Source organism: Mastigoproctus giganteus, chromosome 10 (assembly GCF_048544385.1).
Source record: "Mastigoproctus giganteus isolate SK-2022 chromosome 10, ASM4854438v1, whole genome shotgun sequence".
Taxonomy (NCBI): domain Eukaryota; kingdom Metazoa; phylum Arthropoda; class Arachnida; order Uropygi; family Thelyphonidae; genus Mastigoproctus; species Mastigoproctus giganteus.
Window position 1 is genome coordinate 81,025,616 of NC_143584.1, and position 15,172 is coordinate 81,040,787.

The 15,172-nt window shown below is 38.8% G+C and overlaps 1 protein-coding gene across 4 annotated transcripts in view; it reads right to left on the reverse strand.

Annotated features, from left to right (window-relative positions):
• Positions 1 to 15,172, reverse strand: part of LOC150079116 (serine/threonine-protein phosphatase 4 regulatory subunit 1-like) — a 672,615-nt gene that overhangs the window by 390,872 nt on the left and 266,571 nt on the right. For all 4 annotated transcript variants that reach the window (XM_090384028.1, XM_090384027.1, XM_090384026.1 and 1 more), the window contains one exon: positions 1,428 to 1,534. In XM_090384028.1, the coding sequence (XP_090240154.1) occupies positions 1,428 to 1,534 (107 nt within the window). The remainder of the gene's footprint in view (positions 1 to 1,427; positions 1,535 to 15,172) is intronic.

A 15,172-nucleotide genomic window follows, 5' to 3' on the forward strand; every position in this document is an offset into this window, starting at 1 on the left:
GGGGGAAAAGTCGGGGGAGTGACAGATGTTACTGTGTCATTTTCAGACTGTGTGGGTTGCCACGGCGAGCTGCCATTGACTTGGGGAAGGGAAAGTACAGCACAGTAAAAAAACAAAATAAATAAGAAGGGAAAAAAAAAAAAAAAAAAAAGGCACGTGTGGTGAGTCACTACCGACCGCCTCACGCAAGCAGGCAGACAGACAGACAATCTCATTTGAAGGGAAGCAGTATAAGAATTAAGCACTCAAACATAGCAAAGTAAATTTGTAGTTTATATAGTGGTGATGAAGAGCGCGCGTGCGTGTGTGGAGTGTGCAAAATTACATTTGAATGATCAGTTCTGAATGTAACGTCTTTCAAAATCGTTACATTCAAGACTAATTCAGTTTATAGATTTAAAAAAATAATAACATAAAGCTCGGAGGAGGAGAATATTTCAAGTGTTCAAATGCCACATCCGCCTGCGACATCTTTTGCATAAAGCTTACAATACGTTAACACGACCATTATAAAATTGTTAGAACACAGTGCCGGATTAAGTACGGGCTAGCAGGGCTCATGCCCGGGATGCATAAAACAGAACATGAGGTAAAAATATATATATCCTTAGAAAAGGGCGCCGAAAAATCTTTCTGTCCGGGGCGCAGAAATACCTTGGTCCAGCACTGTTAAAACACAATACTATCTTGGGATTGCAAAAAATTCTAAACAGCGTTTCGTTTCTCAGTGCAATCCAAGTCCATGCATTTCATGATCCTTTCAATATAACTCTTAAATATAGTTGAGATCCTGCAATTAAATGGGCCGGGGAAGCTGAGACGTTAATGCCATACTCTTGCACAATATGAATTCCATGTCACTTTTCACCAACCTGTTGCTCTGAGGTACGAGGCACAATCAAAAAGTTCCTGAAATTCTACTATAAAAGTTTATTGAGTGAACAGTTGCGCTTGCTAACCTAATCACCTTCGAAGTATTTTCATTCTGCACACAGACACATTTTCTTTTTTAAGCTCAAGTAGGGCCGCTTCGGCGTGGGTTTTTTTTTTTTTTTTTTTGAGGCTTGTCACAATCATTTCAACTTACCCGATTCTAATGAAGGCCTGTCACTGAGGTGTGTTTATCTAGTCCGATGATTATTTCACCAGATACCCTAACTGAAAAGAGCTCCCACTGATCAACTCTAAAATAAATATATACTCCTGTAATTTTATTATTTCTAATGGGTAACTAGAATGTTATTTTATGTAGTTTAATGTGGTAAATAACAATAATTCCATATATTATATTAATGTAACCCTATTAGCTATCAAAGCAGGTACAAAATCTGTAACGTCCCTAGCACAACAGTGCACAGAGATTAAAATTGAAAAAATGAATAAATATATACACTGTATATATATTCAATTAATGCAAAAACACTTACCATAATCACCAGCAAGCTTGTCAAAAATTGCTGTAACTCTGTGCACATCTTCTTCATTGTCAACAACAGAACGGAGTGTATCCAATAAACTTCTTGCCACAACTTGCCTGCAATAGCAATCAAAATATTAATGATTGATTTCAGGAAACTTAAATTTTTCTAAATCAATCACTAAAATATTAAATACAAAAAAGTCTCGGAATTAAGAGTTTTTGCAAAACACGATTCCCATTACCTGTTATAACCATTACCAGTGTTACACTTATTCGCTTATACAGTCGATTCCGATTATTTGGGACACATCGGGACTAGTGCATTTTGGCCCGATTAAGCGGCTGCCCCAATTATCCAAAGTTTCACGTAAATAGTTAAAAACAATGGATCCCCGCTTTACATTTGATTCATCACTGTACAATCAAATCACGTTACGAGGGACTCACCATAGTAAAGTACCGTTCACTATACGATGTGTAGTAAGCGTTTGTGAATTGAATTTTAATTCTCTTAAACGGCGATTCTAATTAGCAAAAATAGGAGGAAATTTATCCACAGGCTATAAAAGTAAATATATATTAAGCACAAATTTACCTTTTATTACCTTACCAATTAAAAAATTAAATGATACGTGAAAATTGGAAGAATATACGTGATAATCGGAATAATTAATACGTATTGTAATATGTACATACTAACTAGTTGATATTTCTGTTCACTGACATTTGTGGAAGGGGGTTAAAATTTAAAACAGTAAAAAGATAAGCAATCAATAACAAATAACACGGCACACACAAATTGCAAGTAACACGCTACGCGCAAGTGAGAACGGAGTAACGAAGCTTTAAAAATAGGAATGAAGAAAAAATATTCTGAAAATTCATTTTTTTATATGATTGAAGATTCCATCGAAGTGTGAACACATTTCACCATAATAACCCACAGAATTCCAGCTGTTGGTATTATAACAAATTCAATAAGATCGACTTTACTATCTGTTTATGATAGATTTCACTAACAGAAAAGTCCAATAAACAGGTGACTGCTAATTGTTTTATGGTTGTGACCTCCAGAAATCTGATCGAACCATGTGTACGGTCGGAGACTCTCCTGCCCCGATTAAACGGCAGGTTGTCCCAATTAAGCTAAGTAAACCCTGGCTATTTTCTCGATTGGGTTCTGTTCTTTAAGATTTGCCCCAAATAACCGGAATCCACTATATTTCCATCATTATGCCGTTCATATCTATCCACCTGTTGCTTTACTGTCTAGAAATTTCACGCCTAGAATTTATTTAGGCCATTTCGTAGAGTTCTGCAATTCTAAAAAAAAAAAAAAAAAACACAGAGTAACATGCAAACTTCATCTCTGTTAAGGATATGGAACCAGAATGATAATGCATGTAATGCAGATTTAATTACGATTCAGCTGTCACATTAGTTCTCGTTCATTCACCCAAAGGTTAATATTATTAAAAAAAAAAAAAAAAAAAAAAATTCGTAGTTTTGTTTTTTCATGTGGATGCTGCTGCTTATTTCATTTTTGCCTTTATCTCTCTCTATCTGGAGCATATTTTAAATTTATAGTATTAAGCATATGGAAAATACAATCAGTTGGCTTTGCATTAGCACCACCCTCTTATATAGGAATGAACTAGTCTGAAATGCTGGTGAAGGCTCAAAGTCATGAACAGCTGATATAAGATTGCAGTGCGCACATGTGGTGATCAATTTTTCCGCGTGTGCAAAGAATGGGTTGAGACCTTTTCGACTTTGAAAGTGGAATGACTGTGTAGGCAAGACGTTCAGGTGCCAGTATCTTGACAACATGGTTAAGTGCTCCCATTCTGTGGTCACAAGTCTACTGTGATTGTGTCGACAGCAGTCGAACACTCTGTCAGGGGCACTGGCTACACAGTTGACACCTGTGGTGAGCGTCATGTTTCTCGTCTTGTAACATAGCATCGACACATCACGGTGGTCCAGCTAACCTGCCAGTACCATGTATAAATAACAATACCAATATCCACATGGACTCGTTTGTGTATTTTGTCAAGAAACATTGGGGATTTCCCCTAACTCCGTTATCCACATGGACTATGTATGCACCTGACATTAGTTCACATAGACTGTGGCAGGCTACGGCCATCAAGGTACCATTTTCATTGAAGGTGCCAATTTATTAACTATTATCTAGACCAGGGATGGCCAACAAGTCGATCGCAGTTTTAATTTCGGTCAATCACGACAAATTTTAAATATATTTAAAAAATGGATTAGTCAAAATCTAAATGTTATTATTATTATGCGCCCCATTCCATACGCTTATTACAAATCCCTTGAAGCACGTGACTACCCTTGTCGCCGCACAACCGCTAGGTTTGTCTAGTGAAAATTCACGCAGTTACGCTGTGGAGACCATGTATGTGTTGATTTCTTATTTAGCTAACTTAATATTAATAACTGGGAAGTACTTATACGTTAATTTAATACCCTTTGATTTAAAATGAATACTACGAAAAAGAGTAATACGTATCATTTTCATCAAGAGTGGGAACTAGAATACTATTTTTGTAATGATGAATGAAAAAAAGTTATTTGATTTGCAATACTTCCGTGGCTATACCCAAAAGAGGAAATTTAGAAAAGCAGTTCAACGCAACTCCATGGTAAATACCAATCGGATTTTCAGCCTAATAGCGACCTTAGAAAAAATAAATTAAAGTAACTTAAATCTAGATTATTCGAACAACAAAATTTCTTCATGACACCTAATTTACAGGCAAATTGCTGCTATGGATAAAGGGGTGGTTGAGGGGGAGAAGACAGAGAGTGGTAATCAATGGACACTGCTCATCGTGGACTAATGTTATTAGTGGAGTCCTTCAGGGTTCAGTATTGGGTCCTTTATTGTTCTCTGTATTTATAAATGATACTGATGATGGTATATCAAGCTTAATGTCCAAGTTTGCAGACGATACGAAGGTTGGCAGGGTTGTCAAGGACACTACGCTACTGCAACAGGATCTGGAAAGGTTGAGCAGATGGGCTGAGAGGTGGGAAATGAAGTTTAACATTGACAAATGTAAAGTACGTACTACATATGGGAAACAGCAACCCCAGAGCAACGTATCAACTCTGTGGTACTACACTGACAGTGGTAGAGAATGAAAGGAACCTGGGGGTGGTTGTGCAGGCAGATATGAAGTTCTCTGAGCAGTGCAGACGGGCTGCAAGAGTAGCTCATGGTGTATTGTCAATGATATATAGGAATTTTTCCAGCAGGGATAAGGAGGTGATTATTCCCTTGTATAAGGCAATGGTCAGGCCACACCTAGAGTACTGTATACAGGCCTGGAGGCCTCATTTCAAGAAGGATGTAGAGCTGCTGGAACGAGTACAGAGAAGAGCAACAAGATTAGTGAATGGAACAAAGGGGTGCTCTTACGAAGAAAGGCTTAAGTTTTGCGAATTACAGTGTCTGGAGACTAGGCACCAGCGAGGTGATCTGATAGAGGTGTACAAAGCCTTGAATGGTTTGAGCATGCTCAATGCTGATGGGATTCTTCCTCTTGCTCAGAATAATCACCTGAGAGGGCATAAGTTCAAATTGAGGAAAGACAGATGTAGAATAGATGTGCGCAAATTTGCCTTTAGCCAGCGGGTGGTTGGTAGGTGGAACAGACTTCCATCCCTTGTCGTGGAAGCTGATAGCCTAAATAAGTTTAAGGCTCAGCTGGACAGGTATTTCGAACGAACAGAGTGGAAGTGGAAGTGGTTATTTTTTATTTATTTATTTTTTGGCTGATGCTGCATAAGCTTGCTTTCTTGCATCAAATGCCTCTACTAATGCTAATGCTAACCCAGGCCTTTTCCATATGGGGTGAAAAGACAAAGAACATTCTCCACTAACTGAGAATCCTCATCAACCTGTGCAATACCACCACTTTGCTTATTGGAGGCTTGAAGTGCTGGAACCCACGTTTAGTCTCCAGAGCAAGACAGCTCTGATAACCCCCCTCCCCTAATCGCTTCCATCATGCAGTATAATCGATGTCTTTTGAGGTTATGACAGACGTGTCAAGATCCAATCTTCCTTACATTTTGAGGCTATAGTTCTAAAACGGTGTTCGCAGGCCTGCCGCCACACGGCAGGCCACCGGGTCGAACCTATTGGTAGGAGGCTTCCGGATTAGCTAGTGTATAAACTCGCTGCCTCTACTCTGCCAGATAGTGAGTGGAAGGAGTCCAAGTAGTGTGTATGCGGGGGGGGGGGGGGTATCGTGGCCACGTCATGTCAAGGAGCCGGGTACATTCTTGCCATGTGTTCGCCACATCCTAGGATTTCATTACTTTATACAGCACGTCCTCCCCACCCCAACCTTTCTTACTATTAAATACATCATGAATTGATAAACTCATAGAACAAACTTATCCGCAAAAAAATCTAAACCATCCAAACACTTCCTCATCCATTTCAGAAATATACGTGGTCTCAGTTCCAATCTCAATGATGTCCATTTCCACTTACAGTCTGTCAAACCCCATGTACTCTTTCTTACAGAATCCCAAATATCACTTGATTCAACAAGTGCCCATCTCAGTTGTCCAAATTATTCGCTGCATGATTCCTTTTGCTTCAAAGGTGGTACTTGTGAATATGTCCGCTCTGATATTCCCTGTCGGTGACTTAGAAATTTGGAATCTCCTCCTTTAGATCTGCTTTGCCGTAAAATCTCTCGACCACATTCTGTAAAATTCGCCGGTTGCCTCTATCGTTCTCCCAACTCCACTAATCACTTGGAACTCTTACTTCCTTCCTTTGAAACTTGACTTTCTGCAGTCCAACTTTCCTAACAGTGGGGTCAAATTTTCTTGGTGATTTTAATGTTCACAACTCCAGCTGGTCAAGATGCTGGGGCTTTTACAATTACTAATGATCTAGCACAGACTGTTCATTTACCTACCAGAATACCAGACAATCCTAACCATGTAGCCAACAACGTTTGACCTTTTTCTCACAAACAACATTTCTAAGTACACGGTAAAGGTGCGTGATTCTCTAGGCACATCAGATCACAACTTGTTGAAAATATACAAGTATATTCTCCAGTAGAACCTTTCTCTTGTGGCTATTCTCAACCCCATGTTGTTTGACATTACAGGAATGCACAATAGGATAATCTTCGCAATTTCTGGCTGGATTACTGTTTTAAGTCTTCGGATGTCAATGTGTGCTCAGTCGTGTCAGTGATATTATTCTTGTGGGATGAAATCCTTTATTTCACAATTAACCTTAAAATCTCGTCATTTATTTAAATTTTGGTTTTCCAATAAATGTGCTAAGGCTGTTAAGATAAGAATGCTTCATATCAAAATTGGCTTGAATCCAAATCTCCAGGTTCATTTCCTGCCTACACCAAAGCTCGCAACGTGATGGTAAATGGCTCTCTAACTTCTCCACTAATGCTGGTGTTTCCCAAGGTTCAGTTCTTTCTCCCACTATTTTCTTCTTGTATATTAATGGCCTTCCATTGACCAGAAATCCTATCCTTAGTTTTGCTGATGATAGCACATTGCATTCCAACTTTTTTCCAGTTTGAGAAACCTTGTTCTGCACAAACAGCTTCAACTTCTAGAATATCCACTACCTTTCCCTTATATTCTGATCTCCAGTGGGGCAAAGATAACTTTGTTCATTTCAATCCTTCTAAAACTCAGTCCTTTCTTATGGCAAAAATGATTCTTCTTCTCATATGATTTTCTTCGATGACACTGCTTTCTCGGAAAGATCGTATATCTCGATCGTATATATTTTTAATCGTATATATCGTATATACGTATAAGCAGATTAAAAATATTGCTTCCTCTGCATCTAAAAGACTAGGTTTTCTCTTTTGCTCTCGTTACTTTTCTTCCAAATTCACTGTGTTCACTGTGTAAAAATCTCAAATCCACCCTATCGTGGAATATTGTTCTCACATCTGGGGCGGACGCCCCAAAAACCTCTATCGGGCTCCATATTCCATTCAAAAGAGGGTAGTTGGGTTAATTAATGATTCATCTCTAACAAAGTCTCTCCACTCTCTGTCTCATAGACGTTCTGTTTCCGCTGCATGCGTTTTCTACAGATACTTCCATGGGATTGGACAATTCACAAGAACAGATACTGTTCTTGTGAATTGTCTTCTATAATTACTGCTTTCTCTTCCAAATCAGTGCAAACACATGCTGCAGCCAGTTAACATCCTCTTATTTTCCAAGTTAAAACGTACAAAATCAGCTTTTCCTATTCCTCATTTATTCATTCAACTTTTTTCTGGAACAACCTCCCTACACAAGCATTTACACTCTACAGAAATTCAAGTCTAATGTTAACAAGTATCTTCTTTCATTTTCTCAACCTTCAACCCATGCACGGTACTAAAGTACCTAGGTTCTAATATCTCTTGTGCTGGGGGATTTTCGTAATAAAAAAAATTAAAAAAAAAAAAAAAAAAAAAAAAACATCACCAGGAATATCAGTGGTCCTTATCAGCTCTTAGTCTCTGCTTTTTGAAAGACCTTAATCGTGAAGGTGAATTCATCTCTTTTTACGAAAATAATTTATGCAGTCACTAGGACTCATATTCCATGCACCATTATAATCATATTATTACCTATCTGCTTCTCAACTAACTTAATTATGAACATTATATTTACGATTTGCACAGCTATCACAAAAATAATCGAATCTCTCGTAAGAAGCTAATTCCGATTCAATACAAACAGCATCTAAAAGTGATCTATGACCATTTTGGAATTCTGTACAATTTTAAAAATAAAATATTAAAAGAAAATAATAATTCTCCACCATGCCATTAATGAAGAGAATAACCACCACCACTGGGCAGTTGGAAAAGGATATGTTAAATATCCTTTTCCAACCGCCCAGGCTTTTACTAATAATTTCAATACTCCCAAACAAACCATTCAAGTACTTCCCATTTTAAAGGCAAAGAAAGAAAGTTCCACTCTCCAGTACAGAGTATTCTATAAATTAAAACATTTACAAAATTACCTCAGTTTTCAGTCTCTCTCTCTCTCTCTCTCTCTCTCTCTCTCATATCTTGGCAGATTTAGCTTTGCTTCCTGCTTTAATTTTAGCATATAAAGCTTCCTTACATGTAACTGGTAGTAGACTTACTACCAGTTACATGAATTCTTCGTATTAACTTACTAAATTCTTCGTATTAACTTACTTTACACTTTACTCAAAACGACCTGCATCAAACACTAAGAACTTAAAAGGCAGTTAGTGAGGATTCTCAAATGAACTCCTTAGTAACTGTTGGCCTGTTTCCCTCCTAAATGCGATCATTGTGATTTTCAAAAATTTTCCTGGAAGAGTCGCTTGTAATTTTTAGTAATGTATATTATTTAACCCGGACCCCTGGCATCATGGGTACTTATAAATGCATGCATCCAGGGTATTCTATTGAATTAACCCAACACAGTTCCTACAAAAATTAACGTATATTCCGCCGTATAAGTAGGTGTTTGAAGCACTAAAAAATCGTACGAAATTTGAGAGCAGACTTATACTCAGAGTATAAAATCCAAGCTGGGATTAAAGACACCTATTTAACGCAAGAAAGACATGAATTAATACCAATACATAAAGAAACACATACACATGAACGCAAACAAACAAGAATAAGCTCGAATGCCCTTATTAGAAGCTGCTTGAATCTAAGTGAAAACTTCGAGGGAAGGCCCTTGAATGTCCAAGACTGCTCACGAGCGCGCGCTCTGGCGACTAAGCGTCTTTTGATCACTCAAAAGGATTAGTTTGCGTTCAAGCGTGGTTGCCGTTGTTTTCTTTATGACATTCTTTGCTTATGACGTTCTCTCGCGGCACGGTGCAAATAGCTGTGATGTCTTTTCGACAAACGATACTATCCACACTTGAATTATGAATAGTTGCGAATGATCGCATTCAGCCTGTATGGTTTCGTCAGCGTTCAAGTGTATAAGCACCTTTACAGCAAACGCTCTTCTAGAGTGATACACTGTTCAGAGAGAGACCAATTTGTAGTATAGTACCACAACAGCCAACAAGGAATGGATCCGTTACATAATCAGTCTCCCTGGTGCACGTGAAGCATCACCTTATCACCTATGTCTGTAAGTGCTACTTTCGTGACATAACAGGGAGTACTGTGCACAGTATAATAAAATGTCAAAATGTATATTTTTAAAAGGAACAGATATTTAAATTAAAATACAAACAGTGGTGTTTAATGCAGTTATGACTGTTATACGCAAGATAGGAAAGATTTCTATAAAAAGGGGGTTGTGAATACAGTAAACTGTAAAATCCAGAATACTTTAACGTCAAGCATATTTTACAAAAGGGGGGGGGGAATATATATATATACATTATTCTTTTTATCTTGGTTCAACTACTGTCCTTGTTTATTTACTTTTTCTTTCTCTTTTCCTTTCTGCCTGCCTCTATTCTATGTTATATATATATATATATATCAACATTTTATAATCCAGAAATATTAAAACAGCAATCCGGCATTAACGATCGTATTTTTCTTTAATAATATATGCAAAAAGGGGGAACATTGCTTTCTTTATAAGATGCTTGCCGATTATCAGCAGGATTTACACTACATACACACTTGCCTTTGCAACGCGTTGCTTTAATACTGCACTACTTTCAAAAAGATTACCTCTATTAAAGGTTAACTGGCCATTCGTTTTAAAAGATGAGATTATCCTGACTGCCTGTTTCAGGACTAACTGGTCCCTCATCAGGTAGCAGGGGGCCCTCTAGTGACAACGGGAAGACAAAACAGGTATAAAGAACTGTTTCATGCTTCTTCTGTATATGAAATCAGTTTTCAAAGTACATAGCACATTTGCACTTCTCCAGTCCATGGAGATCTCCCCCACAGAGTGGAGATGTAAAAATGTTTCCCCATTTCCCCATTCCAGACCTGCTAGTTTAACTTCTGTCAAAATAATGGAGTCACTGGTTAAAGAAGCACTGCAGGATCATCTAGATAAGACTGCAGTTATAGTTCAGACACAGCATGGGTTTATTAAGGGGAAGTCTTGTCTGACCAATTTGATTGGATACTATGATGTGGTCACAAAGCAACTGAATGCAAAAATTAATTTTGATATCATATACCTGAATTTTAGGAAAGTTTTTGATATTGTTGCACATGGATAAAAGGATAGTTGAGTGGGAGGCGACAGAGAGTGGTAATCAATGGACACTGCTCTTCGTGGAGTAATATTATTAGTGGAGCTCCCCAGGGATCCGTGTTGAGCCCATTGTTGTTTTCTGTATTTATCAATGATATTGATGAAGGTATACCAGGCTTCATTTTCAAGTATGCAGACGATGCAGAGGTTCGTGGGGTTGTTAATGACAGTAAGGACGCTACTGCAGCAGGATCTAGAAAGGTTGAGCAGGTGGGCTGAGAGGTGGCAACTGAAGCTTAACATTGACAAATGCAAAGTACCGTATATGGGTAACAGTAACCACAGAGTAACACACCAACTGTGCCGTACTACACTCAGGGTGAGACCTGGGGGTAATTGTGTAGAGTCAGATATGAAATTTTCTGAGCAGTGCAGACAGTCTGCAAAAGTAGCTCATTGCGGGTCGTGTCAATGATATATAAGAATTTTGCCAGCAGGGATAAGTAGATGATTATCCCCTTCTGTAAGGCAATGGACAGGCCACACCTTGAGTATTGCACACAGGTCTGGAGGCCTCATTATAGAAAAGATGTTGAGCTAGTAGAACGAGTACAAAGAAGAGCAACGAGATTAGCGAGTGGAACAAAGGGTTACTGTTACGAATATAGGCTTAAGTTCTGCAAATTGCAGCGTGGGTTCTTCAAAATCGTGGGTTAAAACAGATTAAAACTCAACATCATTAAATTTAAATCTCTCTCTTTTTCCAGGAAATTAATTTTTGGATTGCACACAGATTACTTTTAATTTCACCCATTACAGGAGTTGGCGAGTTATTTACAAGTCATTGCTAGTTTCTAAATAACAACAAGCATATTTAACATTTTGAAAACTTAAGAATGTGTAAGCAAAATCGCTTCAGCATTTATATAGGATAAATCAATATTACACTACATTATACTGATTGCTTAAAAGTTTTAGCTAAGCTTCTTTTTAGTAACTTAGTAAAGAGAAGTTTAGCTAAAGCTTCTCAACATATCTAAAAAACTTGTAACTAAAAGCTCTGTTATAATTTTCTTAGTATTTATATACAACATATACTGCCTTTGAATAAAAAACGCGGCATTCCTGGAAAAAAAAAAAATGGTGAAACACAATACAAATACAATGGTGTCAAAAAGGTTAAAGTTACAACCATAAAATCTGAGAGAAATAAAAATATACATTTGACGGATTCTATCAAATCTTCTATGAAAGAGTATTACAAGACTGGATTTATTAATTTGAAAATGAACATGCGTCTAACTTCATGAGTCGTATTCATGGCTATCCAAAATGAGGCTTAGTCCTGCCTAATTCAGGCATTTAATGGAGGCTACGATCACTCCTGACAATCAAAACGAACCTCTGCTGGTGTTTACTAGGCTAAGGCTTTGTGATAATTATATTAAAATTAGAAAATGGCTTTATTAACTTTACATAACTAACCCCTTAACAGTGACATTCATCTGTGGTGAATAGTGAAAGTTTAATATTTTCATATATTGTTAATTAAATAATTCCAGAAAAGAAACTGCGCATTTAGCTATCTGTAACGTTCATTTATTAAAGCGAACAGACTCAAATAGTGGTAATTCTAACATGAAAACATATCGAGAGAGAGAAAATAATAAAAATTCAACCCTTTATTGCCAAATTCTATAAAGGCAAAACACCAGTACAGACACTTCTAGAGAGGTGGACAATAATAATAATAAAAAAAGTCAACATAAAGTAGCTGGTACTAAAAGCATGGGCTTTCCGCAGTTAACATCCCACCCTTGACCCACCTGACTACCCGACCTGGCTAGTCAGGTGGGTCAAGTGCCTGCCTGGCAACCCAAAGGTCGCGGGTTCGAATACCACCTCGGGCTTGGATCACAGTACAGTATAATGAAAAACTTTAGGGGGTGCATTATGGCCACAGAAGCCGATACGCCAACAACAAAAAAGATTAATGTTTTGTCCAACTTACAACAAAGGTATCTTGACACTGTGTTGACTGTATTCAATTAGATATTTTCTACAAATGTTCATAAGGGTTCCAAATGGGAAAATTATACTGTCATTTTATAAACCTTGGTTAAATCCGAATTACTAAAATTCAAACAAATTCTTTTTTATTAATCCAGGTTCTTCCCTAGCCTGCTTGCAAATTGCATTACGATGATATAATATTAATAATTTTCTGTTTATACTCTGGCACGACAACAAAGTCAGTAGAGTTTACAATAAATCGTCAATACAAATATTTTTTTTATATATTTAGTAGTCATGGGCTCGAACCCCGGTCCAAACGCGTGTTATTCACTCTCGCTCCTGACCACTTGGCTACGTCAAGCCTGCATGACTGCCTCTATAATGAGAATGTGATAATACGGCTGAATCTTTATAGATTTCCCACTATAGATAAAGTGGAATTCAGATCATAATTAAATATTATTCGCTCATGCTTACTGTAACACTTGGCTGAATTAACTGTTAAGTCATTATCCATTAGCTACATTTCCAAAAGCTGTAAGTATCTATTTAATAACCAACAAATCTTCAAGTGAGTTAATAGTATTATAAATGTTAACATTACCATCACAAGTTAATATTTTAATATGCGAATGCTTAGTGGGGAAGTGGGGTTCGCGAATGTCGCTTCACCGGTCCAACGCAGAGAACTGAAACCCATTAACAAGGCAGCACAACTGCCCGCACAGAACCAGTTCGGATTCAGGCCTGGTATGTCAACTATCGATACGCTAGAAAACATCATCAGCACTGCCAACAACTGTGACTCGAAAATACCTTCTTGTCATCTCAGTCGACACTGCCGGGGGTCAGATATGTGCAGAACTTCCTGAGAACCTATACAACTGCATCAATAACTGCAGTTGTATAGGTTCTGCATCTTAGCAATAGAAACATCGTGATTCAGACACCTTTCTGCAGCGTGGAGAGAAGTTCATCGGGGCTACCCACAGGTCTCTGTGCTCGGCCCTCCTTTTTTTTTTTTTTTTTTGGTAGTTGTTGGCGCATCGGCTTCTGTGGCCATAATGCACCTACCAAGGTTTTTGCAGTACTTCGAATCAAGCCCGAGGCGGGATTCACACCCGCGACCTGTGGGTTGCCAAGCAGGCACTTTACCCACTCGGCTAGCCCGGTCGGCTCGGCCCTCTCCTACGGAATTACGTCCTTGAAGAGTTTCTAAATATGGACCTTGGCGATGTCCGGACTCAAGCCTATGCGGACGACCTCTCACTAATTCTTGCTGTGGACTCCAGGGGCCCAACTCGATACCGCTGCCAACCGGGCTACCACAATCCTTCAGGATGGGGTACAAACACATCACCTAAGCATCTCCCCAACCAAAACTCAATCCATTTTTACTGAAACGATACCTAACTCCAACAAGGCCACCACAAATTAGGATCCAAGGCAGAACCATAAAGTTAGTGACCATATTAAAATATCCAGGCGTCATTCTTGACAAAAATCTGCCTTTTCTCCCTCATCTCAACCTTATACAAAGAAAAATCAAGAGATATACAGTGCTGATAGCAAGGGTGACTTGCCGTGACTGGACGTTGAAGGAAGAACCCTAGCTTTGTTTTATAAAGCAGTCTTCATCCCGGCCATCATTTACGCCTCAGGAGTATGGTTTCACAAAGCCTCCACAGTCATAAACCGAAGAAAACTCAACACCATTCAGCAGTCGATTCTGTTAACCATATCACGGGCCTACTGCCTCTTGATCTTGAAGTCATATGCGCAGGGATGCTCTATCAGCTGAGTTGAGGAACACCTACTACCTTCATGGACTTCTCCACGGATCCTCTGAACAATCGCTCTGTGAAGAAGAGACGGCTAATAACCTATCTGCAGCAAATCTGGAAATCCAGGTGGACTGAATCCACAAAAGGAGAAATTACCCGCAAATTCATTCCCGAGGTCCAGAGAGTATATCAAAAGTCACTGCCCTGGGTTTCCCCAGGCCTGCTGACCACCTATCTTTTAACAGTACACGGTGGCATCCGAAGTAAACTAACCCTCCTTGGAATTTCATCCAACCCCCTATGCGCATGTGGTTGCCAGGAAACCTGGGAACACTTGACGTACGACTGCCCGTTGTACGAAGATCTTCGTGGCATCCTTATCACCTAGTTCCAGTTCATCCCCGAGAATCAGGAACACTACTTCCTGGAAGACAACTTGAATTATAAAGCCTTCTCAAAGTTTGCCCAATAAACCTTCACAAGGCGCAAGACACTCCCGCAGCCAAGGAACCAAACGTAGAGTGGATGTGTGCCACACTAACCCACACCAGAAAGACAATATCAAAACAGGAACTCCTTTCCACAGAAGATATGGATGTTTCAACAGAGACCACCAATCAGTGACTTACTCAACTGTCCTTCGGTTCTCTCCGAACGAACCTCAGTCCTGAACACAACAACCAACGGGCTGCAATCTAGCCCAGTATGGATAACTAGACAGACAGACTCGACACAAGCCAACCAAAAG